The following is a 26,151-nucleotide window of genomic DNA, read 5'->3' as shown; positions in this document are numbered from 1 at the left end:
CTCACTGCTCCCGCGTCTGTGTACAACACACGCCAGGTAACAGTCAATGATCCCATCCCGTCTGCTGTTTGTACGTCTTCTGTGTGCCTCAATTCCCCGCTCCTGTTTGTACACTACACGCAGCTTAATGGTGGATGGATTCCTACGATTAATATTGTGCCACAATTGTTGATGTCAACTCTGCAAGAACATTCAAAAAGGATGGTGTAGATATATACTGGGGGAGTGAGCCCCAGCACAGACACAGACGATGGGGGGAGCGCGGGGAATGGGGTTAGAGTAGAAAGCTCCAGTGGGGGAGCGAGCACCAGCACAGACACGATGGGGAGAGAGAGAGAGAGCAGGGAATGGGGTTAGAGTAGAGAGCTCCAGTGGGGGAGCGAGGCCCAGCACAGACACCATGGGGAGAGAGAGAGAGAGCAGGGAATGGGGATAGAGTAGAGAGCTCCAGTGGGGGAGCGAGCCCCAGCACAGACACCATGGGGAGAAAGAGAGAGCAGGGAATGGGGATAGAGTAGAGAGCTCCAGTGGGGGAGCGAGCCCCAGCACAGACACCATGGGGAGAGAGGAGAGAGCAGGGAATGGGGATAGAGTAGAGAGCTCCAGTGGGGGAGCGAGCCCCAGCACAGACACCATGGGGAGAGAGGAGAGAGCAGGGAATGGGGATAGAGTAGAGAGCTGTGTGAGGAGCGGTTGAGACTATTATGTGGTGCTCACACACTCATACAGATACACGGTGTTCTCTGGCCACCGTTAAAGAGACACAGCGAGAGGAAGCTATTTGAATATTAAGTACCCCCCGCAGTGAATCTGTCAGTGAAGGGAAATAAACACTCAGCAATGGAACGGTGGATTCTTTTGACAAATAAATTATTGAATATTCTTTATTCTAATGGACCCATTTTTATGGAGGATTAAATGCGAATTTTAGAAATATTTGCGAGGTGGTTGTGGGGGGGTCCCAGAATAAAAGGGAAAGGGAAGAGAGCTTTGCGGGGGTGTGGGGAGAGGTGGAATGTGGGTCAGGGATGAGGCAGAAAACTAGGAAGAGACATCACAGACACGATGGGCTGAGAGACCGCACACTGTGCAGAGAGCGTGAGTGTTCCTGTGGTTAAGTGGTGTCTGGCAGCTCAGCTCTCTACGCAGGGAGGGAGGGAGGGAAGGTATGGAGCCAAGTCAGGATGGATCAGTCACAGTGAACAACAACAACAAATTACATTTATATAATAATATGATAATAACCCTTGCGTTTGATTATAGCTCCTTATCACGTCTCAAAGCGCTTCATAGAATATATTGTAATGTGGAATGACTGTGTATTTTGTGGGTGAAATTGGCGGCAGCCAATTGCCACAGCAGCGTCCCACAAACAGTCGTGGATTGAACAATTTATTATTTAATTTGTTTTGAAGGGATTATTACCCCTGGAAAAGTGATCCGCCAATCGATTAACAACTGGGTTCCTACTTGCTGCTAGGTAAACGGAGGTGTGTGGTGTAAGGAAACTTGCCCAACATTTTGTCCTATCGGGAATCGAACTCTGGTCTCTCGTTTGCGAGGCGAGTGCTCTAACCACTGAGCTACAGGATTCCACAACATTTACACAGAACTTTTATGTCAAGAGGACATTCCAGGCACTGGACAGTCAAGGGTTTGGACCCTAGCTAGTGGTAGGGATCAGGAAGGGTGGGAGGCTGGGAGGGTGGGAAGATGACCGAAGGCGCGGTCGAAGAAGAAGGTTTTAAGATGGGCCTTGAAGGAAGACAAGGGAGAGGGCGAGGCGGTCAGGCTCTGCGATTGTGTTCCAGAGGGTGGGGGCAGAAAGGCTGAAGGCTGGGGCGGGCTGGGTGGAGGGAACGAGGAGCAGGCCTGCTGAGCAGAGGAAGCGGGTAGGTTGTTAAGGCTTTAGTAAGTTGCAGAGATAGGGAGGGGAAAGGACGGTGGAGGGCTTCAAAATTGGACGGATGAGCCACTGCTATAGTCCTAGGGGAGAGAGCTGGGCAACAGGAAAAAGCCATCAAACCTCTCTATTTATATATAGTCTGTTTGTTGAAATTACTTGATCGCTCGCTCTCTCACTTGACCGCACGCCATCACTGAGCCCATTCCTGAAGGCTGTGACACAGGATCCATCCCGTGAACTACACAAACAAGGACAAGGTTCCCATCGCTGGTCACATTTAAATGATTGCCCACAGTGTGTCTCCCAGATTAGCACGGGATACAATAATAATTATAATAATAACAAAATCCTTGCATTTGATGTAGCATCTTATCATGTCGTTGAGACATCTCAAAGAGTTTCACAGAATACACTGTACAGCAACAACAACAACAAGATTCCATTTATAAAGCGCCTTTCACGTCAGGAGGACGTCCCAAGGCGCTGCACAGTTGGGTCATGACCCGAGCAGGGGGGAAATGGTCAGGGTGAGGGGAGGGAAGGGAAGGGAGGGAGCGAGGGGTGGGGAAATGGTCAGGGTGAGGGGAGGGAAGGGAGGGAGCGAGGAGGGGGGAAATGGTCAGGGTGAGGGGAGGGAAGGGAGGGAGCGAGGAGGGGGAAGAGAGTCGAGAGGGGAGCTGAAGGCACGGTCAAAGAGGATTGAGTCACCAAATTTATTTATTTTATTCTGACGAAAGGTCATCGACCTGAAACGTTAACTCACTTTCCTTTCCTCTCTCCATGGATGCTGCCTGACCTGCTGAGCGTTCCCAGCCACTTCTGGGTTTATTTCAGATTTCCAGCACCTGCAGTATTTTACCTTTTTATTTACTTGCTTATTTATGAATGAACTATTTAATTTTGGAGGGATTATTACCCCCAAATTATTACGATGTAATGGATGTTAACAATGCCATGATGCTGTTGGAAAAGTAAAGAGATGGGAGCTCGGTTTAAAATCTCACCCGAAGGATGGTGTCTCTGACAATGTGGCTCTCTCTCCCCCCAGCACAGCGCTGGAGCTTAGCCTGGACTGTGAGCTCACAGACCCCAATGTGGGGCTTGAACCCACAGCCTTCAGATGGTATTCCGATTAAGCATGGAGGTGGAGAGCTCATGCTCACTGAGCTGTTCTCTCGGCACTGACACTGTGATCAGAGTCAGCTCTTAATTGAAAGTGATGCGATGAGGCGAACGCTTCACTGATGTGTGAGGATTTCTGAATCGATACAATCTCTTGAGGCTATAATTAGTCCCAGAGCAGCCATTGCCCAGACTCACAGTTACCTCTCCAGCAGTTATCACAGGGCGGCAGCCAGGCAGAGGGCAAGGAGAGGGCAAGGGAGGGTAAGAGGGGGCAAGAGGGGGGGCAAGGGAGGGGGTAAGGAAGGGGGCAAGCAAGGGGGCAAGGGGTAGGGCGAGGGAGAGGGCAAGGGAGAGGGTGAGGGAGATGGCAAGGGATAGGGTGAGTGAGAGTACAAGAGAGAGGGAGATGGAGAGGACGAAGAAGACACAGAGGGAGAGGACAAGGGTGAGGGAGACAGAAAGGGTGAAGGAGAGAAAAGCAGTGGGTGAGGCAACGACAATGCATATATATAGCGCCCTTCAAGCAGGGTCACGTTTCAGTGAGGGAGAGAATGAGGGCCTTCATACAACACCACACCCATCCTCAGTGATCTGTGGTCCACTTGGCCATCTGCTCTGCCAACTCAGGCCTGCTCGTGCCCCCCCCCACCCCCCTCCCTCCTACTGGTGATGGGCAAACTTTCAACCACAACCACTTGCTCCTGCCCTCTGGAACTCCCTAAATACCTGTGTCAAGCAGTCGTAGAGGAAGGTCTTGAGACGTCACTTGAAGGAGGCAAGAGAAGGAGCGAGGTAAAGGGACCGTGAGATAGCGTTTCGAAGGCTGGGGGCAGAGAGGCTGAAGGCTTGACCGCTGATGGTGGGGCGGGCGTGGCGGGGGGCGCGTGGAGGAGACCGGAGCCCGCTGAACAGAGGGAGCGGACAGGTCGATATGGAGTTAAGGCAGAGAATGCAATCCTATCGCAGTCTGTGAGGTGCCTTTGACCCGTGGAAAAAGTCAGCTCGGAAAATCAATAGTTTGAGAGAACAAAGATGATTAGATTGGCACACCTGGCTTCAGAGGTTTAATCTCCGCAGCTGTGGGCATAGATTGCCTCAACACAGCCTTTCCCAATGGCGGGGCGGTGGGGGGGGGGGGTGCTGGGGCAATTGCACTTTCAGCTACAAACCCCGAAACTCTGGAACCCTCTCCCTCAGTCAGTCCCTCCGCCTTGCCCCTTGAGGGAGCGCTGTGTAAATGCAAGTTGTTGTTGTTGTCATCTTGTGATACCCTCAGCGGGTCGCAAGTCTTCCCGACATGAAAGGCGCTGATTACACTGTTGTTGTTATTTTTGAGAGAGAGTAATATGATAATAATAATCCTTGCATTTGATAAGGCGCCTTTTCGCATTGTTGAGACGTCTCAAAGCGCTTCACAGAATTTAGTTGGAGGTAGGAGAGCTGGGGGGAGAATAGGGCGGGGGGAGGGGGGTAACCAGGGCCTATGGAAGTGCAGCACAGTGAGAGGAGACCAGATCGGAGAGGGTGATGGGGGAGGTGGAAGGAGGGAGAGGTGGTGACAACAGGGGATATTCAAAAAAATAATTGGACATGAAAGTTGTAAAAAAAAACAGCTGAGCTCAGTGACAGGTGGTGGGAACGCACGGGGTGGGGGGGTGTGTGGAGGGGAGTAATCTTGAAGGAAGAGGTCAGATCTTGTGTGATATTATAGAGAGTTATTGCAGTTAAGGGTGGGAACGTGGCTCATTAGCCAGCCTGCGGGGAACCACAGAGAGAGATCTTATATTTACACCTAATGCAGGCTGGCGGGACCCAAAGCTATTTCTCCGCCGACCTCTTTAAAGGTTATTCTAAAAGCAATGAAAATGCGCAAGGCAGAGTCACCACGGAATAGGGAAAACAAATGCATTTTCATCTCTTTCCGGCTGTGTCTCTCCAAAACCAGATTTTTTTTAAAAAAAAAAGATGAAAAAAGGGCAAATATAGCAATAAAATAACGTCAATTTAAATTCTCATTACAGCAGAAAGTTCCGGAAAAGAAAAAAATTTAAATTATGATGTGCTCTGTGATAAAACATATAGACGGAGCCTTACTCTGCCTCTAATCCTAATCTGGGAGTGTAGATGCACAGTGTAGAGGGAGCGTTACTCTGCCTCTAATCCTAATCTGGGAGTGTAGATGCACAGTGTAGAGGGAGCGTTACTCTGCCTCTAATCCTTATCTGGGAGTATAGATGCACAGTGTAGAGGGAGCGTTACTCTGCCTCTAATCCTGACCTGGGAGTGTGGACGCACAGTGTAGAGCAAGCTTTACTGTGTCTCTTACCCTGACCTGGGAGTGTGCAACCGACCAGTGAATGGGATGGGATTTGGGACCCAAAACTCTGGAACACTCTTCCTCTATCCCTCTGCCTTTGCCCCTTCCCCATCCTCAGATCGCGCCTGAAGACCTTCCTTTTCGACCGTGCCTATGGTCATCTCCTTACTCCCCCCAGCTCGGGAACGTGCTCCACCACTGTCAAGCGCACTGGCTCGCTAGATGGCATGATGGGGTGCTGTGTAACTGCAAGCTGTTGTTGTTGTTGTTGATTTTCTCAGTGTAGAGGGAGCTTTACTTTGTCTCTAATCTCTTCTGTTGCTGACCTGATCACAGGCTTGCATTACATTACGTGTGCTCATCATTAGTAACTTATTGGAATATTGAATTTGACTCCAGTTCTGATGATCCTACAGATCGCTCTCTCTGGGATCAGCGTTTCTCTAAACCACAGATAAATTAAGTTTAAAGAAAAGCGTTAATTTGCAAATCGTTGTCGCTCGTCCTGTTTAATGCTCATTAAAGCAACTCAGCCCAAGTAAGAGCAGCCAAATGCTGAGAATGGTAACCTTCTTTACGCCGGTAGTTACACTGCATCACCCACTATCCCACTATCCGCTTTGAATAAGTAGCTAGAGAACATATAGGCCCCAGGGACTGAATATCCTCTAAATGACTAAGAAAGACAATGTACAAGCTACGGATCGATCAGTTGCAGAAAGGACACCAGCGCTGTGTGGCTGACAGTCACGTAAACAGATTTGAGGGAATTCTCCGTCATTAGGAAATTGAAGGCAGGCAACTGTGTGAATATAGTAGGTGTAAACAAGCGGTCTCAGAGTCTTGTCCTTGTGATAACAATCAATTTCTCCAGCTTCACTCCTACACACCCTCGTTAGCATAATAATCCCAGCAATCCTTGCATTTGATGCAGCGCCTTATCACGTCTTCGAGACGTCCCAAAGCGCTTCACAGAATATACCATAGAGTGAATTGACTGTATATTTTGTGGGCGAAATGCAGCAGCCAATCAAACACCGTGGTGTCCCACAAACAGTCGTGGATTGAGTGACCAAATTATTATTATTTTGTAAAATTTATTTTGTTTTGAAGGGATTATTACAACCGGAAAAGTCATCCGGCAATCGGGTAACAACTGGGTTGCTACTTACTGCTGGATAAACAGAGGCGTGTAGAGTGAGGCAACTTGCCCAACGTTTCTCCCTGCCTGGGAATCAAACCCAAGTGCTCTTACTTGTGAGGCAAGTGCTCTAAGCACTGAGCCTCAGGCCTGCAGTGGTAAACAAGGGGCGAGATTTGTGGCGTTTCAGAGCACTGCGCTTGTGATGACAATCAGCGTCTACAGCTTCACTCCTACACACCCTCGTTACTACAGAGTCAGACAGAACACTGCACACTGGGGCGTGCTAGACTTCCCCATTCTGACATTGATGTTACGAACTCACTCCCTGGTGCCCACTATTCTCTGCACCATGTAAAGGTTCCACTCCTGGAAGGAGGGAGGGGAGAGGGTGGGGGAAATTCCTTAGCCTCCAGCTAATGCAAACTCCGCCGCCCATATCCAACTAAGCTTCGCTCGCCATCACCCCTGCCTTCGGTGGGCTCCACCCTCTTCACGTCTTCTAGCAGATCGATTTTAAGGTTCCCACCCATGCCTCCAAATAATAATAATAATAATCCTTGCAATTGACAGAGCGCCTTAGCATGTCGTTGAGACGTCTCAAAGCCCTTCACAGGATACACTGTAAAATGAGTATTTTGTGGGTGAAACGCGGCAGCCAATTGCACACAGCAGCGTCCCGCAAACATTGAGTTCAATGGATTATTATTATTAGGTAAACAGTGTGTGTGGAGTAATGAAACTTGCCTCAGGTTTCATAAATCCTTTCACGCCTCAGCAACTCCCTATCTCGCTGATCTCCTACCGCACTCGCCCACTCCGCTGAGCTGAGTCAGGCTTGTTACGATCAGTGGTCAAACGTGAAGGGTGCGCTATTGTTGTTCTGACATCCCCTTCCCCCACCCTCCACCCCCAGTGTCTGTCCGACGATAACAAAGGCGCTGCTTACTTGCTCTGATGCTTGGAGCCCTGTAGGTGGGCGTGATACTGTTCCACTGAGTTCAGGATCACGTTACAGATGTTGCAAGTGTAGCTGCTTTTCAAGGCTGTTGGTAAAAGATAGCAGAGGGTTTGAGCTCACATATTGGAGTCGCTCCACCATTTAAACTCCATCAGGCTCTCCTTTGTGTGACCTGCGAGCAGCTGTTGTTGAGATGTTGTCACTGTTTGATTAGCCACGATTGTTAAATTCATTGTTGAACTGAAGTAGAATTGATTCCACGACTGTTTGCGGGGATACTGCTGTGTGCAATTGGCTGTCGCATTTCGCCAACAAAATATGCAGTAAATCCACTTTATCCTGTGAAGCGCTTTGAGACATCTCAATGACATGATAAGGTGCAACATCAAATGCAAGGTTTATTATTATTTTATACAGAGGGGCCGTGGGCGGGCAAGCAGGGGGACAGATGTTGGGGAGGACTCTGGAACGACTCTATATTTTTTCTACCCCAACATAGATCACCGCCCACCTCACCATCCCCTGAATAGTACACCATTCATACTTCCCATCCATTATAATAATAATCCTTGTGTTTCATACAGCGCCTTATCACATCGTTGAGACCACTCACAGCACTTCACAGGATATATTGTAAAGTGAATTGACTGCATATTTTGTGGGCGAAACGCTGCAGTGTGCAGCAAAGTCCCACAAACAGTTGTAGGTTGAATGACCCAATTTTTTTTTGAGGGATTATTACCCCCGGAAAGCAATCTACCAACCGACTAATGACCGAGTTCCTACTTACTGCTGGGAACAGAGGCGTGAGGAGTAAGGAAACCTGTCTAATGTTTCGCCCCGTCCGGGAATCGAACCCAGGTCCTCTCGCTTGTGAGGTGAGCTCTAACCAATATGCTATGGAACTCCACATCCACACAGACACAACACAACTCAAATAATTTTTCTCTGTGAAGTGTCGTGACTGTGTATTTTAATCTACCCCAATGACAGTTTCCCCCCACCCCATCCCCTGAATAGTCGACCATGCACACGTCCCATCCAATCCCAAACACTGAAAAATTATTCCCGCTGCTTACCAATGTGCAATTCTCAGCCATTGGACAGAGGGTTTTGGGGGAGGGTTAGCGAGCAGGAGAATGGGGTTAGCTGTCTGTGTGCTGCAAATCTTTAAGAATTTTCCTATGCAAGTTTAATATTTCAGGCGACCTGTTGTCATTTGAATATTGATGGAAACTGAGATCTCGAGGGCTTTGCGGAACACAAAGTGGGTAATTTTACCCGAGGCGTTTAGACACTGAGATGGGTTTCGGTAACACAACCCAGCTGTACTTTGCTTGACTCTTAAAATTTCCAGATAAGAGATGCTTGATGTGTTAATGAGGTATACGGATACCTGAACAGATTACCTGGTGTAACAGGGAGGAAAGTCTGGGAGCAGCCAGATAGGTTACTCACCGGCAAAACAGATGATACAACGCCATTCACATAGGTCAAATATCTCACAACTCTTCGCAGCGATGACAGGGAGGAGAGTGAGGAGAAATTGAGGGCTTTGACTGTGTCTTGTCCCAAACTATATATTGTCTCAAAGCGCTTCACAGGATTTTACTGGAAAATGGAGCGACTGTGTTTTGTAGGCGAATGTGGCAGCCAATTTACACACTGCAACTTCCCATACAAACAGCTACCGGGTGAATGAGCGATTTTATCTGGGGGATTGTTGGCTAGGTCATCGGTCTCGGCCTGTGGGGTAGTTTGTGTCTGGAAAGGCTCAGAATTGGGAGAAATTATTCAAATGCGAGTGTGCTTAGTATTATTGTAAAGTCCTGGAGCATAGTGATTAGAGCACTCGCCTCGCAAGCGAAAGGTCCTGGGTTCGATTCCCGGGCAGGGTGAAACATTGGGCAAGATTTCCTTACTCCACACGCCTATGTTTACCGAGCAGTAAATAGGGACCCGGTGGTTTGGGGGATCAGTTTTCTGGGGGTAATGATGCCTTCAAAAAATAAACAAATGAATAATTTGGAGACTCAATCCACAACTGTTTGTGGGACACAAACATATACAGTCAATTCACTTTACAGTATATTCTGTGAAGTGCTTTGAGACATTTTGAAGATGTAACAAGACATTATATATCAAATGCAAGAATTATTACTGATTTGGGGCTGTAGGGAAGGGTGATGACGGGTCAGCGTGGGAGCAGGTTGGGGTGAGAGCACAGAGGACAATGCGCGTGGACCTGATGCTATTTGACAGGTGGTCTGAGGAGTATTATAGTATTAGAGACTTGGGAGGGATCGCTGCTGTTTTAATTGCACTCTCTCCACAACAATAAGACTCACAGGTTGATTTAGTAACTATGCCAAGCGACAGATTGTGGCAGGCCATCAACGCGGCATCTATCTTTGTTAGAGACTGGTGACAGGCTGGCCAGCCTGGATTACTGGCTGCTTTCCATAATGTCCAATTACGCATCCAACTTTTGATTAAATGCCTGAGCACAAAGGCTGGAAGGCTGCGCTGTGAGACGCTGTGAGAGAGAGTCAGATATTGGCGGACAGCAGCCTACCTCTCTGACTGTACAAGAGCGAGACTTGTGGTGCACAGCTGTCCGCACAGAAAGATTGGGCAAGCCGGAGCTTTTCTCTCTCGGAGCAAGATATTGAAAGTGGACCTGATCGAGAGGTTACATTATGAAAGGATGTCAATCGCTGTTTCCAATTGTTGGGAAGCCCAAATTGGGAGAGAATAAATATAAGCTGACCAGTAACAGACCTAATAGAGAGTTCAGGAATCACGGCAACAAGCTACGTTTGAAGCAGAAAGCATCAACATAATTAAGAGGAAACTTGATGAGACATGAGGGAGAGGGAAATAGCGGGTTGTAGGAGAGGGGAATAGAGGGGTGTAGGAGAAGGGAATGGACGGGTGTAGGAGAGGGCAATAGAGGGACATGGAAGAGGGGAATAGAGGGATGTAGTAGAGAGGAATAGAGTGGTGCAGAAGAGGGGAATCGAGCAGTGAGGGAGAAGGGAATAGATCGATGTAGGATTAATGCTGGTAACAGTGTGGTAGGAAACGTGAGGAATCGCGGTACTCATCTGCACCCAGATAATGAGTTTCATAACTCTCTAAGTGCAATGCTGTTGTGAAATCTTCCCTAATTACAGCATCAATAAAACTTTACACCCAGTTTATGGGAAGCTTCAGACAGTGAGATACACTGCCACAATTCAAACCATTGTATTTACATAGTACTCCAAAGGAATTTCCCCCGACCCCAACTCCATGGTTTCGAAAGAATGGCCGCCTTGTTTTTTAATCACATTTCAAAAGCTATTGACAGAGACTAATTAACCAGGAGATAAGAGAGCTGTGTCGTCTTAATTTACTTTAGCTTGAGCCACAGTATACCTCCATGCTCCATTCCACAGCTATCTCACAGACTAATGTGTCAGTCTGGCTCAGTCTTGTTGCACTCACGTCTCTGGGTCAAAAAGTTGTGGGGTCAAGTCTGTTGTCGGAGACTTTGAGCTCACAGTCCAGACTGACGCTCCAACGTATTGGAGGGTTGGCTGTAATGTCAGAGGTGCTCTCCTTAGATGGTAAACCGAGGTCCTGTCTATGCCCTGTTCAGGTGGACTTTCACGCCAGATTGATGTTTCGTTGCGCTTAAACTAGTCTAGTCCCACTCTTACCCCATACCTCTGCAAATCTTTCCTTTTTAAGTAGCTACCCAAATCCCTTTTGAAAGCTATTACTGAATCTGCTTCCGCCACACGTTCAGGCAGACCTGGGCAAAAAAAATTCTCCTTGTCTCCCCTCAGGTTCTTTTGCCAATTATCTTAAATCTATGCCCTCTGGTTACCAACCTACCGGCCAGTGGAAACGGTTTCTCCCTTATCTACTCTATCAAAACCCTCACAATTTTGAACACCTGTGTGAAGGGGACATGACAGGCTCCAGTTCCAAACTCTGAACAGGTAATTAGAAAAGTCCAACAATGGACAACATTTCCTTCCAGATTCCTTTCCCTGATGCACATATTGAGTTGTATGACCGCCACTAAAAATAACTTCCCCCCCCCACCCATTGAAACGCTATCTGTTGTTGGAAAGTGACCAGCGATGCCAATTGCGTATGAGAGAGATCACTTTATAGCTGGTGCTGGCGAGATGAGAGACTTGAATTCAATATTGGGAGACACGGTTACAAATAGCACAGCACAGGGAAGGTAACCTGGTACATCTCACACTGCCCAAAGAGGTCAAGGTGTCAGACTCCACCACTGTCAAGCGCTCTGGGATGCTACCTCACTTGTATGTAAATACAAGTTGTTGTTGAGACTGGGGGCAGCCCCCAGCCTCAGCTTCTAATGACAATAATAACCCTCACATTTGATACTTTCACCCACAAAATACATGGTCACTCCACGTTATGTGACTGATGTACCTCATGTACCGTGAAGCGCTTTGAGACATCTCGACGAAGTGATAAGGCGCTATATCAAATGCAAGGATTATTATCCACAAAGCACTTCACCGAATACATTGTAAATTGAATTAACTGTATATTTTTGTGGCAGCCAATTGCACACAGCAGTGTCCCACAAAGAGTCATGGATTGAGTGAGCACTTTATTATTTATTTATTTGAGAGCAGCAGTCTATTGCTCTTTTAATATTTTTTAATGATTACCCCATAAAAGCAGTCCGCCAGTTGACTAAGAACAGGGTTCTACTTACTGCTTGGTAAACAGAGGGGTGCGTACCGCCCGGGAATCAAACCCAGGTCCTCTTGCTTGCAAGGCGAGTGCGCTAACCGCTGAGCTACAAGACTCCATCATGATGGTGTGTGGGTGGGTAGTTAAGAGAGGTAGGAATGAGAGTTTTCCCTCTGAGAGCCAGAACGGCTGAATGATCTCCTGTGAGCTGTGAAAGCCTTTGGTTCTGGAAGGTCATGTAACTGAGTGGACAAACAGTGAGATCAGAGGCTGGATCAGCTCTAGGAAGCAGGAGAGCAACAATCGATGATCTCCACATTCTCTCCTGGGACTGATGTTTGCATTATTCATAAATGACATAGAGAAAACGCTTCCTGTAACGTGGGGGTGAAATTTATCACCTGTCCAGCATGAAGGACGCTATCCAAATACAAGTTGTTGTTGTTGATATGCCAATGTCTCTACTCCAACCCCATTCCCTGCTCTCTCTCCATTGTATCTGTGCTGGGGCTCGCTCCCCCACTGGAGCTCTCTATTCTAACCCCATTCCCTGCTCTCTCCCCATGGTGTCTGTGCTGTGGCTCGCTCTCCCACTGGAGCTCTCTACTCTAACCCTATTCCCTGCTCTCTCTCCCCATGGTGTCTGTGCTGGGGCTCGCTCCTCACTGGAGCTCTCTACTCTAACCCCATTCCCTGCTCTCTCTCCATTGTATGTGTGCTGGGGCTCGCTCCCCCACTGGAGCTCTCTATTCTAACCCCATTCCCTGCTCTCTCCCCATGGTGTCTGTGCTGTGGCTCGCTCTCCCACTGGAGCTCTCTACTCTAACCCTATTCCCTGCTCTCTCTCCCCATGGTGTCTGTGCTGGGGCTCGCTCCTCACTGGAGCTCTCTACTCTAACCCCATTCCCTGCTCTCTCTCTCTCCCTATGGTGTCTGTGCTGGGACTCACTCCCTCACTGGAGCTCTCTAACCCCATTCCCTGCTCTCTCTCTCCCCATCGTGTCTATGCTGGTGTTAGCCCTTTCATGGGCAAAATGCCTGCCCTGTTTGCCTACAAAAACAGCCACTGCATAAAGTTATGAGAGGTTGAAAGGCGCTATACAAATCTAATGTTGCATTGTATTTCGAATGTAAAGGCTAATATTATAGATCTTTCTCGAAGGTCCAGTGGGGATGAGTGAGAATGAAAGAGAATTTTATCCGCAGGTTGAGCACTCACTGAGAGCATGACCTTCTCCTTGCGTCTGTGAATGTCTACAGAATAGTTTACAGATAAAATTCTTTTAAAAATTACTCTATTCATTGAAAGAGAGGAAAGGCTGCCTTGGAAGGGTAAGTCATGTTTAAATATATTCTTTTCAATCAATAATGTATTAAAAAAAAGGTTTTCAATCAGTTTCATTTCATCGCTGGAGGGGAGCACATTCAGCCCATCGTGTCTGTGCTGGGGCTCGCTCCCCCGCTGGAGCTCTCTACTCTAACCCCATTCCCTGCTCTCTCTTTCCCCATCGTGTCTGTGCTGGGTGGGACTCGCTCCCCCACTGGAGCTCTCTACTCTAATCCCATTCCCTGCTCCAGTGCTCCCGGGAGGAGAGAGCGTCACTCACATCTGTGAATGATCACCTGAGACAGCAACGCGTCCTTTCATCTCGTCTGAAGCATATCAAAGGCTCTCTCTTAATACCAGCCACCCACACAGCAGGTAAAGCTTCACAACACTCGGATGCCAGTACGCTGTCCCTACATCAGGCACTTAATGACATTGCTGAAGAGACAAACCTCCTCAGAGCTGTGGTGTATGTGCCTCTCCATACCTTTGATCTGAGTTTACACTGATAGTTCACTCCCATCCCCCACCCTTACCCCTATTTAATAATAATTTGGTCACTCATTCCACGACTGTTTGGGACGCTGCTGTGCGCAATTGGCTGCTGTGCGCTATTGGCTGCTGTGTTTCACCCACAAAATATACAGTCAATTCACTTTGCAGTATGTTCTATGAAGCGCTTTGAGACGTCACGAAGACGTGATCAGGCACTGTATCAAGTGCAGCAATTATTATTAATTATTTTTAAATTATTATTTCACATCTCCTCAATTCTCCGCCTCCGCCTAATTACTGTACAAGGAAACCCTGTATTTTGCATGTAACCCCCATGCATGGATGAGCAAACAGCTGCGTGCTTTTGTATATTTTATTCTGTCTGATCCATTGGTGGCTGTCTGTCAGGCCTCTGTTATTGTTCCCGCCTGGTTGATCAGCAAAGAGAAGGGAACGCTTGTCGAGTCCCATAGCATATTGGTTAGAGTGCTCGCCTCACAAGCGAGAGGACCTGGGTTGGATTCCCGGCAGGGCAAAAAGTTGGGCAAGTTTCCTTACTCTGTTTACCTAGCAGTAAGTAGGAACCTGGTTGAAGGTTGATGGGCGGATCAAATAACAACCGGGGGTAATAACCTCCACCCACCACACTCAATCCACGACTGTTTGTGGGGACGTTGCTGTGCGCAATTGGCTGCCGCGTTTCACCTACAAATAACTACAGTATATCCTGCGAAGCGCTTCGACATGTCTGAAGACGGGATAAGGCAAGCATTTGACACGATTTATAAGTTGGTGTCAGCAACGTTCGCACGAAGGCTTTGTTTTCCTTCCCCACACATTGCTGCCGCAGTTGAACTTCCATCAGTTGCTTTGGGCTTGCTGCCGGAACATTCCGCAAGGAGGAAACGATCGCTTTGGTGCTATGAAAAGGAATTTCTAACACTTTAAATAAAAGATAGTCTGGGAGTTTCGCGAGAGGAAAGAAAAAAGAGTTTGAAACCCAGAACGTTCAAGTTATTGACTTGACGAGGTTGGCTCCCAGGTGGCGTTTCTGAAGGAAACGTCAGTTGAGAGATCAAAGGAGAGCAGCGTTGGCATGGCAACCGACGCCAAGCGGGCAAGGCTCGCGAGTCCGTCAAGTGGACTTTTAAGAGCGAGCTGCCCGCGGGGAATAGCTTTGCACAGCACCGAGCGCCTTTACACAAGGCACTGTTTGCTTGGCAAAGTTATGGCTACGTTCCTTAACGTTCCTCTGAGGGGTTAGTGCATTGCATCTCTCGCTGGCAGGAGTGGTGGTGGTGGTGGGGGGGGAGGGTTGTTGGTGGTGGGGGGTGGGGGGGGGGGCTGCAGTTGTTCGCTCAGACGCGTACAGCTCTGCTCAGAGCCTCTCAGTGAGGACTGGACTCCAGAGACAGAGACAAGCCAACGAGGCTGATCCCCAGTGTTGAAGAGACGAGCTGTGAGGAACGATGAGATAAACTGAGGCTCTTTGCTCTCCAAAACTGATGCCTCAGAGATTTCAGGAATCTACACTTGCTGAATGGAATCGAGACAATAAACCCACAGGGATGCTTTCAGCTCCAACAAGGAAGCGGGGCCAGGAGGGGAGCGAAGGGAAGTTTAGGACAGGCACCAGGAAATGTTTCTTTACACAGAGGGGGAATCGATGATGGGGCAGTCTATGGGTGGGGGAGAGGAGGGCATCTCTCCCCATGCTGAAGCTTCCCTCCCTCTCTGAGCTGCTTACATCCCACTCCTCAGCCAGTCCCCTCGCTCAGGGGGTCCCAGCCCCCTACGAGTCCCTCGCCTACCCTCTGCTCCATCATTGACATCCACTATGCCCTAAACTCGGGATGCTCTCTGCCTCGATCCCTCCAACATGCCCCTTCTTTGCTTGTCTTCAGATCACACCTGAAGACTTTCCTCTTCAACTTTGCATACGGTCACCGTCAAACACTCTGAGACACTACCCCCGTGAGGGGCGCTGTGTTAGTGCAGGTTGTTGCTGTTGTTTCTGTGGCTCTACGGAAGGGAAAGTGTTCAATCTGCTCTGTGAGCTGAGCACACAGGCGCTGAGTGAGTGACAGGCTGAGGGCCTGAACGCTCAACTTTCCAAATGCCAGGCCCTCTCGCCGCTCTCATTTGCATGTGACATTTCAAGCGATGCCTTGTTGGCTTTAGCTCTGGAGCCTCACCAACACCCCACTGCGCTGCTCTGCAGGGCTCCCTTGGGCTCTCTCTTAAAGGGGCATCTGTCACTGGAACTGTTCTGGGGCCGCAGAGGGGGAAATGGAGCATTTTGTTTTGTGCCAAAGCAACAATTTCGGGCCACCACAATCCCGCTCTCTGAAATATTCCCTCCCCAGATCTTCCCGTCTCTCTCCCTGTTTTCAAATCTTTCCTTTTCGATCCACACAGTCTCCCTGTTTGTCCCTCAGCCACTTCACCCCGAAACTCCCTCCCTCAACCCCTCCGCCTTACCCCTTCCTTCCCCATTTTTAGATCGTGGCTTAAGACTTTCCTCTTCAATCACGCTTACGGTCACCTCTTCCCTCCCGCTGGCTCGGTGTCATACTCCGGCACTGTTACGCGCTCCGAGACGCTATCCTGAGTGAAGGGCACCATCCATATAAATGGAAGTTGTTGTTGCTTTGGGGGCATCTACTTATCTCCGACAACGGGGCGTTCCCCCCAACAGCCCTGCACTAGAGCATCAGCCTACACCATGAGCTCAGAGTGCCTGACCAGGGTCTGTAACCCACAGCCCTGCTCTGTGCCCCACTGGCGTCGAGTCTACGATTACAGACTGTTAGGGCAAAGAGACAATGGTGCCCTACGCTCCATCAGCCAAGTGTACTCACTGTTTCTTCGGATGGCACGTTCCCATAGCAACCAACAGATCATGCCTCTGTAATGTCTGAAGTGATGGTCAGGGAGAAGGTCTGTGGCCCTCATTGTCTGTTCAGCTACATATTAATGATTATCTCCACCCCTTGGGTGAGGAGCACCTTCCCAATTGATCATCCCAGCCCAGTGAGAATAAATGGGTGTTTCGCCCACAAATATACAGTCAATTCACTTTAGTCTATTCTGTGAAGAGCTTTGAGACGTCTCGAAGACGTGATAAGGCACTGTATCAAATGCAAGGATTATTATTGTTATTATTATTATTATCAACAGATGAAACCAAGACAGGAACAGGGACTGAGATCAGTGATATCTCCGGGGCAAATCATTGCTGGCTCAGCCACTCGCTCTCTTGCCGCTGGGTCAGAAGATTTTGGGTTCGAGCCCCACCTTTGCTGGGACTTTGAGCTCACAGTCCAGGCTGTGGCTCGACTGCAGTGAACACAAATTGGTATGCTCTTAGCATGAGGACACTTGTGTACTTTACTTGGTTCCATTATTAATCCCACCTTTCAGCTCTCTCTCCATACATCTATATCACGCCTCAGGTACCTCTATCTCTTCCCTTTAGAACAGAAAGCCTTCACCATGTTTAAAGAGTATCTACAAACAATTACACTCAGTACTCAGGCAACGCTGCATTCTCTTTCGCTTGAGACCTTATCTCTGAGGTGGTGTCTGTGCCTGTTCAGATGGACTTTAAAGACATGACGACAGAACTATAGTAAGACACAACGCAGTCAGAGGCCATTTGGCCCAGTTTATCGTGTTGGTATTTGCTTCTCCAAGAACTCATCCATCCTAATGATGGGCTCTCTCTCCTCTACTCACCGGCCTCTGTATGCGCTTGTCTAATTCCCGATCAACTCTGCTTGAACAGCTCAAACTCTTTCCACACCTCGGCAACTCTCTGGCACTTACAGGAGCTCTAGATGTGGCAGTGCTTTCCTTTGGCAAAGCAGCAATTTGGGCCTCTGTGACCACAAGGTAATATTAAGCCCCCCCTGCACTAAAGTGTTTCGTCCACAAAATATACAGTCAATTCACTTTACAGTATATTCTGTGAAGCGCTTTGAGACGTCACGTTTTGCTATATCAAATGCAAGGATTATTTTTATTACAACATTAAAACTTCACACAGCAAAATGGAGTGAATGACCAATTTAATCTGGGGATTGTCAGCTAGGACACCGGGAGAAACTCCTTTCTATTTTCCAAAAGCTCTGTGAGATCTTTAACGTCCACCTGAACAGGGAACAGGCTGGAACTCGAGCGTCAGCCTGGACTGTGATGTAGGGGCTCGAACCCACAAGATCCTGATCTGAGGCTCTGAGGGGAGAACGCGAGTGAGTTGAGCGGATTGAGAATAAAGAAATGAACTGCTGGAAGAGAGAGTCACAGAGGCGGAATGTGAGAGTGGGAGCCACACATGCCCATGTCAGTGCGGGCTTGGCAACAATAACAACAACAAAATTACATGTGCAAAGCGCCTTTCACCTTGGAAGGACGTCCCAAGGCGCTGGACAATCAGCGTTTCGGATCTGAGCTGGGGGTCGGGATCAGGGAGTCGGGGAAAGGAGGGTGACGGTAGCTAGAGGAGAACCATTTGTGGAGGCAAAGTGGAGAGGTTCGATCTGAACCATTCATGGACAGGACCAGGAGGGTTGAGGTGAGAGGAGAGGCGGTGGAGGAGGATAGAGTGGTCAACGGTATCAAAGGCAACAAAGAGGTCAAGGAGGACGAGGAGGCAGAGGGAGCCCTAGTTGCAGATGGACAGAATGTCATTTAACACTTTGACCAAAGCTGTTTCTGTGCTGTGGGCGGCACGGAAACCCAATTGGATTGGCAGATGGTCACACACGAACGTTCTCCAGGACAGACTGCTGTCAACATGAATCGCGTCCGCCAAAATAGTCTTTTATCAAGGAGCTTTTGGAAAAAAAGAACAGTTGAACAATTTCTGTCATTTAGTAATCATGCCTCGCTCTATGTATAATAATAATCTTGGCATTTCAGAGAGGGAATTATCACATGGAAACGACTCAAAGAACTTCACGCACTTCCTGGAAAGTATTGTGACTGTGTACTCACAGGCGAACACAGCAGCCAATTCTGCACATAGTCAAGTACCACAAACAGCCAAGGCTGACACTCCAATGCATTGCCGGACTACCGTCCTTTGGATGAGACGTTAAACCGAGGTCCACTTACAGCTGTTCAGGTGAACGTTAAAGCTCCTGTAGCGCTATTTGAAAAGAGAAGAGAGTTTCTTCTGGTGTCCTGGCTGACAATTCCCAAGATAAAGTGAGTCATTCACATTACTGGTGCAATGCTGTGTACAAATTGGCTGCCGTGTTCGCCCACAAAAAGCAAGCATTATTATAAATTAAATCACCAATTTTAATGGCTCGGAGAACATTATTTTTGTTATACCAGATATATATGGTGAAAATCATAATAGAGACTGACTTTAAAGATCCCTAAAAGTACAGGTGAGGAAATTATAATAATAATCCTTGCTTTTGTTACAGCGCCTTATCACGAATTCAAGACGTTTCAAAGCGCTTCACAGATTATACTGTAAGTGAACTGACGGTATATTTTGTGGGCAGGAGTTGAAAACAAATGGGGATATTTTTCCCTGATGTGTTGGAGATTTCCCCCCTAAACATGAAACTCCAGGGAGTGTGCGGTGTCAGGGCTGGGGATGTTGATTGAGAGTGGATGATAGTTGTGCACATTGATGGTTTGCCTGAGACGAGTGGCTTGTTATTCTCGATAGCTTTGTTATTACAGGATCAATTATCAATTTCCCACTGCGGAATATATTTTGGGGGGTGGGGGGGTGCGGAGGAAAGAGGAAATGTAGCTTGACTTCCATCTAATGAGTTATGGGATTTGGTGTGTGGAGAGTGAGTGAGCGAGAGAGAGAGAGAGAGCGAGAGAGTAAGAGAGAGAGATCACATGCCTGTAGGTCATCAATCAGGGTTTTAAATTATAAAATGGATAGAGCAGATTGAATGGAATGGAAAGGAAAGTGCGCCCGGAAGTATATATTTGCAAACTTTAATCAGCAACACGTACGCACTCAATTACTTTTCTTATTATCATCAAACTGAAACAACAACAAAATTATTTTTGTATATTATACACACACACAAATAGCACCAGACAGGAGTGAAATGTTCTGCGTTATTGAGACACACACCAATCCAGGCAGGAGCAGACCGGGGGCCAGACCACCAACAACAACAACAAATGACATTTGTTTAGTGCCTTTCATGTCGGCAGGACATCCCCAAGGTGCTGGAAGGAGCAGAGAGGAGAGACCAGGAGTGGACGGAAAATAATCAAAACAAGGAATACAAGCAATGTTGAACCACATAAAGGAAGGCGACAAATCATAGAATCTTACAACACAAAAGGAGGCCATTCGGCCCATCGTGCCTGTGCCAGCTCTTTCAAAGAGCTTACCCACCTAGTCCTACTCCCTTTTTCTTATCCTATAGTCCTGGAAATGTTTCCTTTTTAAATACTTATCCAATTCCCTTTTGAGAGCTACCATCGAATCTGCTTCCATTGCAGTGAATTCCAGACCGTAACAACTCTCTCAGTAAAAAAGATTCTCCTCGTCTCTCATCTGGTTCTTCCGACAATTATCTTAAATCTGTGTCCTCTGGTTACCAATCCACCTCCAGAGGAAACAGTTTCACCTATTTACTCTAGCAAAACCCCTCACAATTTTGAATAGCCTCGTGATGTTATAGACGCACAACATTGGGTCCTGTTCACTTCACCAACCAGTTACTGCTGTGCAAGCTTAAACTTTGGAACTTAAAAGGAAAACTATTTAGTCATTTACTAGGAACCATCTAATTAATGTGGAGCCAGGACATTCCCTAAGCAGCAGTCACAGGGAACTTCCACCCACAGCGGACACAGCGGACAGACAGGCATTGACAAAGATATTTGATTTATGATGTTAAGATGTTTGGAGCTGGCTCTTGGGGTCTCAGGCCCCTCCCTCGCCTCCCTCAAGACCCATTTCAAGACCGTCTTCTTCGACCATGCTTTCGGTCAACCACCTACCCTGAGCCTCGACGCCTTCCACCCCTCCTGATGCCAATCACCAGCTCGAGTGCGGATCCCTGATTGTCCAGCGCCTTGGGACGTCCTTGTGACATGAAAGGAGCAATACAACTGCAATTTGTTTTTGTTGTTGACCTCCCACAATGCAGCTCCCCCCCCTCTCCCACCCCCCACCCAGGATTGCACTGGAACCTCAGCCAGGACTGAGTCACAGATGTTAGGCTCCAAAAAAACAACCTTGTTTGTCAGGTGAACGTTAACGATCCCATGGACTATTCGAAAAGAGAAGCGAGTTTCTCTCTCTCTCCCGGTGTCCTGGCCGACAATCCCCCAAATAAAATTGGTTACTCACTGCATGTTTGTGCAACGCTGCTGTGCGCAACTGGATGCCACGTTTCGCCCACAAAACACACAGGCAATCCACTTTACAGTATATCAAATGCAAGGATTATTATTAAACACCAAAACGTCTCAAAGTGTAGTGACTGTTGTTGGCGACAGATGTGTCAGATATTTTGATATAACAGTGTCCACCATCAACTTTGAAATGAACAACTGCTTAAATCCCATCCGGCGTGGAGGGCACTATATAAATCCAAGTTGTTGTTGTTATCTGGGGAATTGTTGGCCTGGACACCAGGAGATAAACTCCTTTCTCTTTTCCAACAATATCGCAGTTTTAACATCCACCCTCTTTTTTCTAATAGCATTGTGGGATCTTCAACCGGAGCGTACACAGACGGGAATTTGATCAAACGTTTTATGCGAAGAACGGCACAATACAGCGCTCTCCAAGCATTACACTGCACTGGAGTGTAAGCCTGGACTGTGAGCTCAGACATCTGACATGGGGCTTGAATCCCCAACCTCCCGACCCTGGAGGGGATTGCCTTATGGGGGAATGGGTTCCCTCAAGTCTCTGCTTTCCCAAAGAAACAGGAGACCTGGGCAATCAGGCAGCTGGAAATGGCTGCTTTCAGCCAAATTAGCCAAATGGATCAATACTCAACCTCTGAGTAACTTCAAACACAACAAAGGGCTGTAAATTGTCCTTCCCGAGGCTGAGGAGTTTAACACCAGCTGAGTGTAACCTGTTGTGACAGTGTGTTTGCGGCTGCTCGATCCTCTGATCTCTCTGTTCCTGCCCCTTGTCTATCTGTGGCATTTTGTTTCATATGAAACAACTGACTCTCACAGCCCATCCCAGGTAAAGCTCACCTCAACAGCATGTCTCCCCATGCCTCTCCCTGTCACTTGTACAACAAAAACAACAGCAAATTACATTTACACAGCGCCTTTCACGTCAGGGGGACATCCCAAGGCGCTGGACAGTAGAGATTTGGACCCGAGCTGAGGGTTGGGATCAGGAGGGTGGAGGGTGGTCGAAGAGGAGGGTCTTAAGACAAGACACACAGTCACTAAGTCCTCCTGACGTGGAAGGTGTTGTATCAAATGTAAGGGGCCGGCTGGCATGGGAACCTGTCTCCAGGCTGTTTCCAAATCAGCTGGTCCATGTCTCAACATACGAAGGATGAAAATTATATAGTTTACAATACTTTTAATATCAGTTCCTTGCCCTGCCCTCCTACTGGTAGCAAGTTCCTCCCCACCCCAGGCCTCCCTCAGCTTCCTGCACACTCGCCCAGCTAAACCCCAGCATGAGGGAATTCCCTGGCCGCTGTAACCAGGGTTTGGATCATTGTGAGGAGGAACGAGGGCGATTGGGAGAGAATGGGAAGAATATGGTAGACATCTGCTCCAACTTGGAAGGCTGAAATTTCTCCTAGTCTCAGCCTTACCTATTTGGCCTAAAAATTAACAAGGTTCTCAGGTAGAGGGTTTCCAATGGTCTTTAGTATAATTTAGATGGATCTCAATGACCTTGTCATTGATTGTTGATTACTATTTATCGACCATGTCCTACGGACCATTGGAAACCATCTACCTGACCCTAAAGAGCATTGGAATCCACAGGTGCCTGATCTGGAGTCCTGTAGCTCAGGGGTTAGAGCACTCGCCTTGCAAGCGAGACACCTGGGTTCAATTCCAGGCTGAAATTCCAGGCGAAACCTTGGGCAGGTTTCCTTACACCACACGCCTAATAATAATCCCTCCAAAAACAAAACAATAATAAATTGGTCATTTTCAATCCACGACTGTTTGCGGAACACTGCTGTGCACAATTGGCTGTCGCGTTTCGCCCACAAATATACAGTCAATTCACTTTACAGTCTATTCTGTGAAGTGCTTTGAGACGTCGAGAAGATGTGAAAAAGTGCTATATCAAATGCAAGGATTATTATTATTATTATCTGAGGAGGGCACATTTGCCTGCTAGTGTAGTCTACCGTGGCTCTACCTCTCGCTTCAAGTGCCTCCATACAATGATATATTGGAGCCCAGAAGGCCACCTGTCACTTTTCTCTAATAAATATTGCAGCACAATTTTAAATAATAAATCACATTATAAATGTAAAGTCTAAATTATGCATCTCAAACAGCATTATCTTAAGCCTAGCCAGATGGGCACAAGTCTCTCTTCTGGTTGTGTACCAGATGGGAGGTGGGGCAAATATTTCCCCAGAAGATCCATCTGAGATGTCTCCAAGGATGCTTGCCCAACACAACAGTGGAGTCCTGCGGCTCAGTGGTTAGAGCGAAAGACATGGGTTCGATTACCAGTAGGGCAAAATGTTGGGCAAGCTTTCCTACTCCACACGCCTCTGTTTACAGTAAGTAAGAATCTGGATGTTAGTCAATTGGTGGATCACTTTTCTGGGAGAAATAATTCCTTCAAAAAAATAAAAATAATGAATTGGTCACTCAATTCACGATTATTTGTGGGACACTGCTGTGCTCAATTGGCTGCCGCGTTTTGCCCACAAAATATACAAACAATTCACTTGTGTATATATATGTACAGTATACCCTGTGAAGCTCTTTGAGACGTCTCAAAGACGTGATAAGGCCCTATATCAAATTCAAGGATTATTATTATTATATTATATAATATCAATGGCAAGCTATGCGGTTTTAGCTGATCAGACTCCAGCAGTTACCCCAACACACACTCTGGGGTCCCCAAGCCTTGGCTCTTGCCAACCTGTGCCTAATACTTTCCGGAATTAAGTAAACAGGATGTGTCCCTCCAGGGAGAGAGATAGTGAATTCCGTTCCCACAATCTATCTCTGGGATCTCCATCGGAGGTGGGAGGTATGGAATTGTCAGTTTGGTTTGGATACTCTGAAGCACAGTGATGGGTTTCCCCACGTGTCAGACACCCAGCGGGGCAAAAAAAAAAGGGTGCTGAAATTCCACCAAACTCAGCCTGCGAGGCTGTTTGTCTTAAATTTTAAATCAACAGAATTGTCGAAATATCGTTAAACTCAGTATTAATTCAGAAGCTGGTTTCTGTTTAACAGCCGAGGAAAACCGTCTTCCAAACGAGGTCAATGTTTAAGAATATTTACACAATTTTGTGGCAAATATTAAATTTTAAGGCAAAATAGGTCTCACACCCTGAGACGAGATGGATTTTCAGGAGTTGAGGATCTCACGTTTGTAATAATTATCACACAGCGCACTTCAGACACCAATGAGTGATAAAATTACTCATATTCTGTCATTCTCTCATATGTGGAGTCCTGTAGCTCAGTGGTTAGAACACTTGCCTCGCAATCTGGGTTCGATTCCTGGCGGGGAGAAAAGTTGGGCAAGTTTCCTTACTCCACACGTCTGTTTACCTCGCAGTAAGTAGGAACCCGATTGGTAGTAGATTGGTAGATCACTTTTCTGGGGAAAATAATCCCTCAAAAAAATAATAATAATTCAGTCACTCAGACTAGAAGACGTGAAAAGTGCCATATCAAATGCAAGGATGATTATTTATTATAAAATTATGTTTGTTGGCTTCTCGGTTTAACCACTAAAAATCTGTTATTGGTTTTTTTCCACTTTTTTTCACATATTATTACAATAATAACTACAAAAATGGCCACCAAAAATGTCATTTCCTGTTCACTGGGTTTGCACAATATACGCAGGAAGCGAGTCAGAGCGCCCTAGCACAGTGCAGGAAATGGCGACAGTGGCGACCCTAAGACCCGGAAGCTGGCCATATTTACAGTCGCCAAGCTTGTTACAAATCCCCAAAAAATGTGATAACAATAAAATAAACCGTCATATATCCATCAAAATAAGCAACAAATAAACAAAATCAACGAAGTAGGGGCTTCCTACAAACCCACAGTCACTACGTTTGCCATCAATTGTGATGCTGTTTGAGACAGTTTGACGTGGTGGGTCTGTATAAAATGCCAGGATCATTATTGCGTTTGAACTCAATATCCCTGGAGAAAGGAAATGTCCACTTGATCAGAACTCGTTGCCCTTATTATAAATGACAGTCTGATATTGGCAGAGGAACAAGTTTCATATTGAGCTTCAGGTGATATTTCCAGTCTGTCTGGCTGTAGTTTTTCTGTGATTGATGGGTCTATGCACAGGGCAGGAATCAAATGGCATTCAGTAGATTGGATCACAGACTGTGCTTTGGCAAAGAGGTTGCCACACAATGCAGTTTAGTTCACACAGTATTCTGTTTATAAATAATAATAATAATCCTTGTGTTTGATACAGCGCCTGATCATGTCTTCAAGACGTCTCAAAGCGCTTCACAGAATATACTGTAAAGTGAATTGACTGTATATTTTGTGGACGAAACGCGGCAGCCAATTGTGCACAGCAGCGTCGCACAAGCAGTCGTGGATTGAAGTGACCAATTCATTATTTTTTTTTGAAGCAATTATTACCCCCAGAAAAGCGATCCGCCAATCGACTAACAACTGGATTCCTACTGCTGGGTAAACAGAGGGATGTGGAGTAAGGAACATTTCACCCTACCCGGGAATCAAACCCTGATCTCTCGCTTGCGAGGCGTGTGCTCCAATCACTAAGCTACTGGACTCCACTGTTTAACAACAATAATAATATTATTACTTGAATTTTGATACAGCACCTTATCATGTGGTTGATAAGTCATAAAGCGCTTCACAGGATTTTTATCATAAAGTGGAGTGACTGTGTATTTTGTAGGCGAATGACACTTTGCGCACAAACATTCATGAAATAAATGATCAGTTTTATCTGGGGCAT

At 47.1% G+C, this 26,151-nt stretch overlaps 1 protein-coding gene across 7 annotated transcripts in view; it reads right to left on the bottom strand.

Annotated features, from left to right (window-relative positions):
* zgc:171482 (zinc finger protein) overlaps window positions 1–26,151 on the bottom strand; it is a 92,201-nt gene that overhangs the window by 8,885 nt on the left and 57,165 nt on the right. For all 7 annotated transcript variants that reach the window (XM_042336817.1, XM_042336815.1, XM_042336820.1 and 4 more), the window contains exon 6: window positions 7,439–7,535. In XM_042336817.1, the coding sequence (XP_042192751.1) occupies window positions 7,439–7,535 (97 nt within the window). The remainder of the gene's footprint in view (window positions 1–7,438; window positions 7,536–26,151) is intronic.

This window comes from Callorhinchus milii, unplaced genomic scaffold (assembly GCF_018977255.1).
Source record: "Callorhinchus milii isolate IMCB2004 unplaced genomic scaffold, IMCB_Cmil_1.0 Scaffold7, whole genome shotgun sequence".
NCBI classification, from domain to species: Eukaryota; Metazoa; Chordata; class Chondrichthyes; order Chimaeriformes; family Callorhinchidae; genus Callorhinchus; species Callorhinchus milii.
This window is presented reverse-complemented; position numbering and strand designations above follow the sequence as displayed.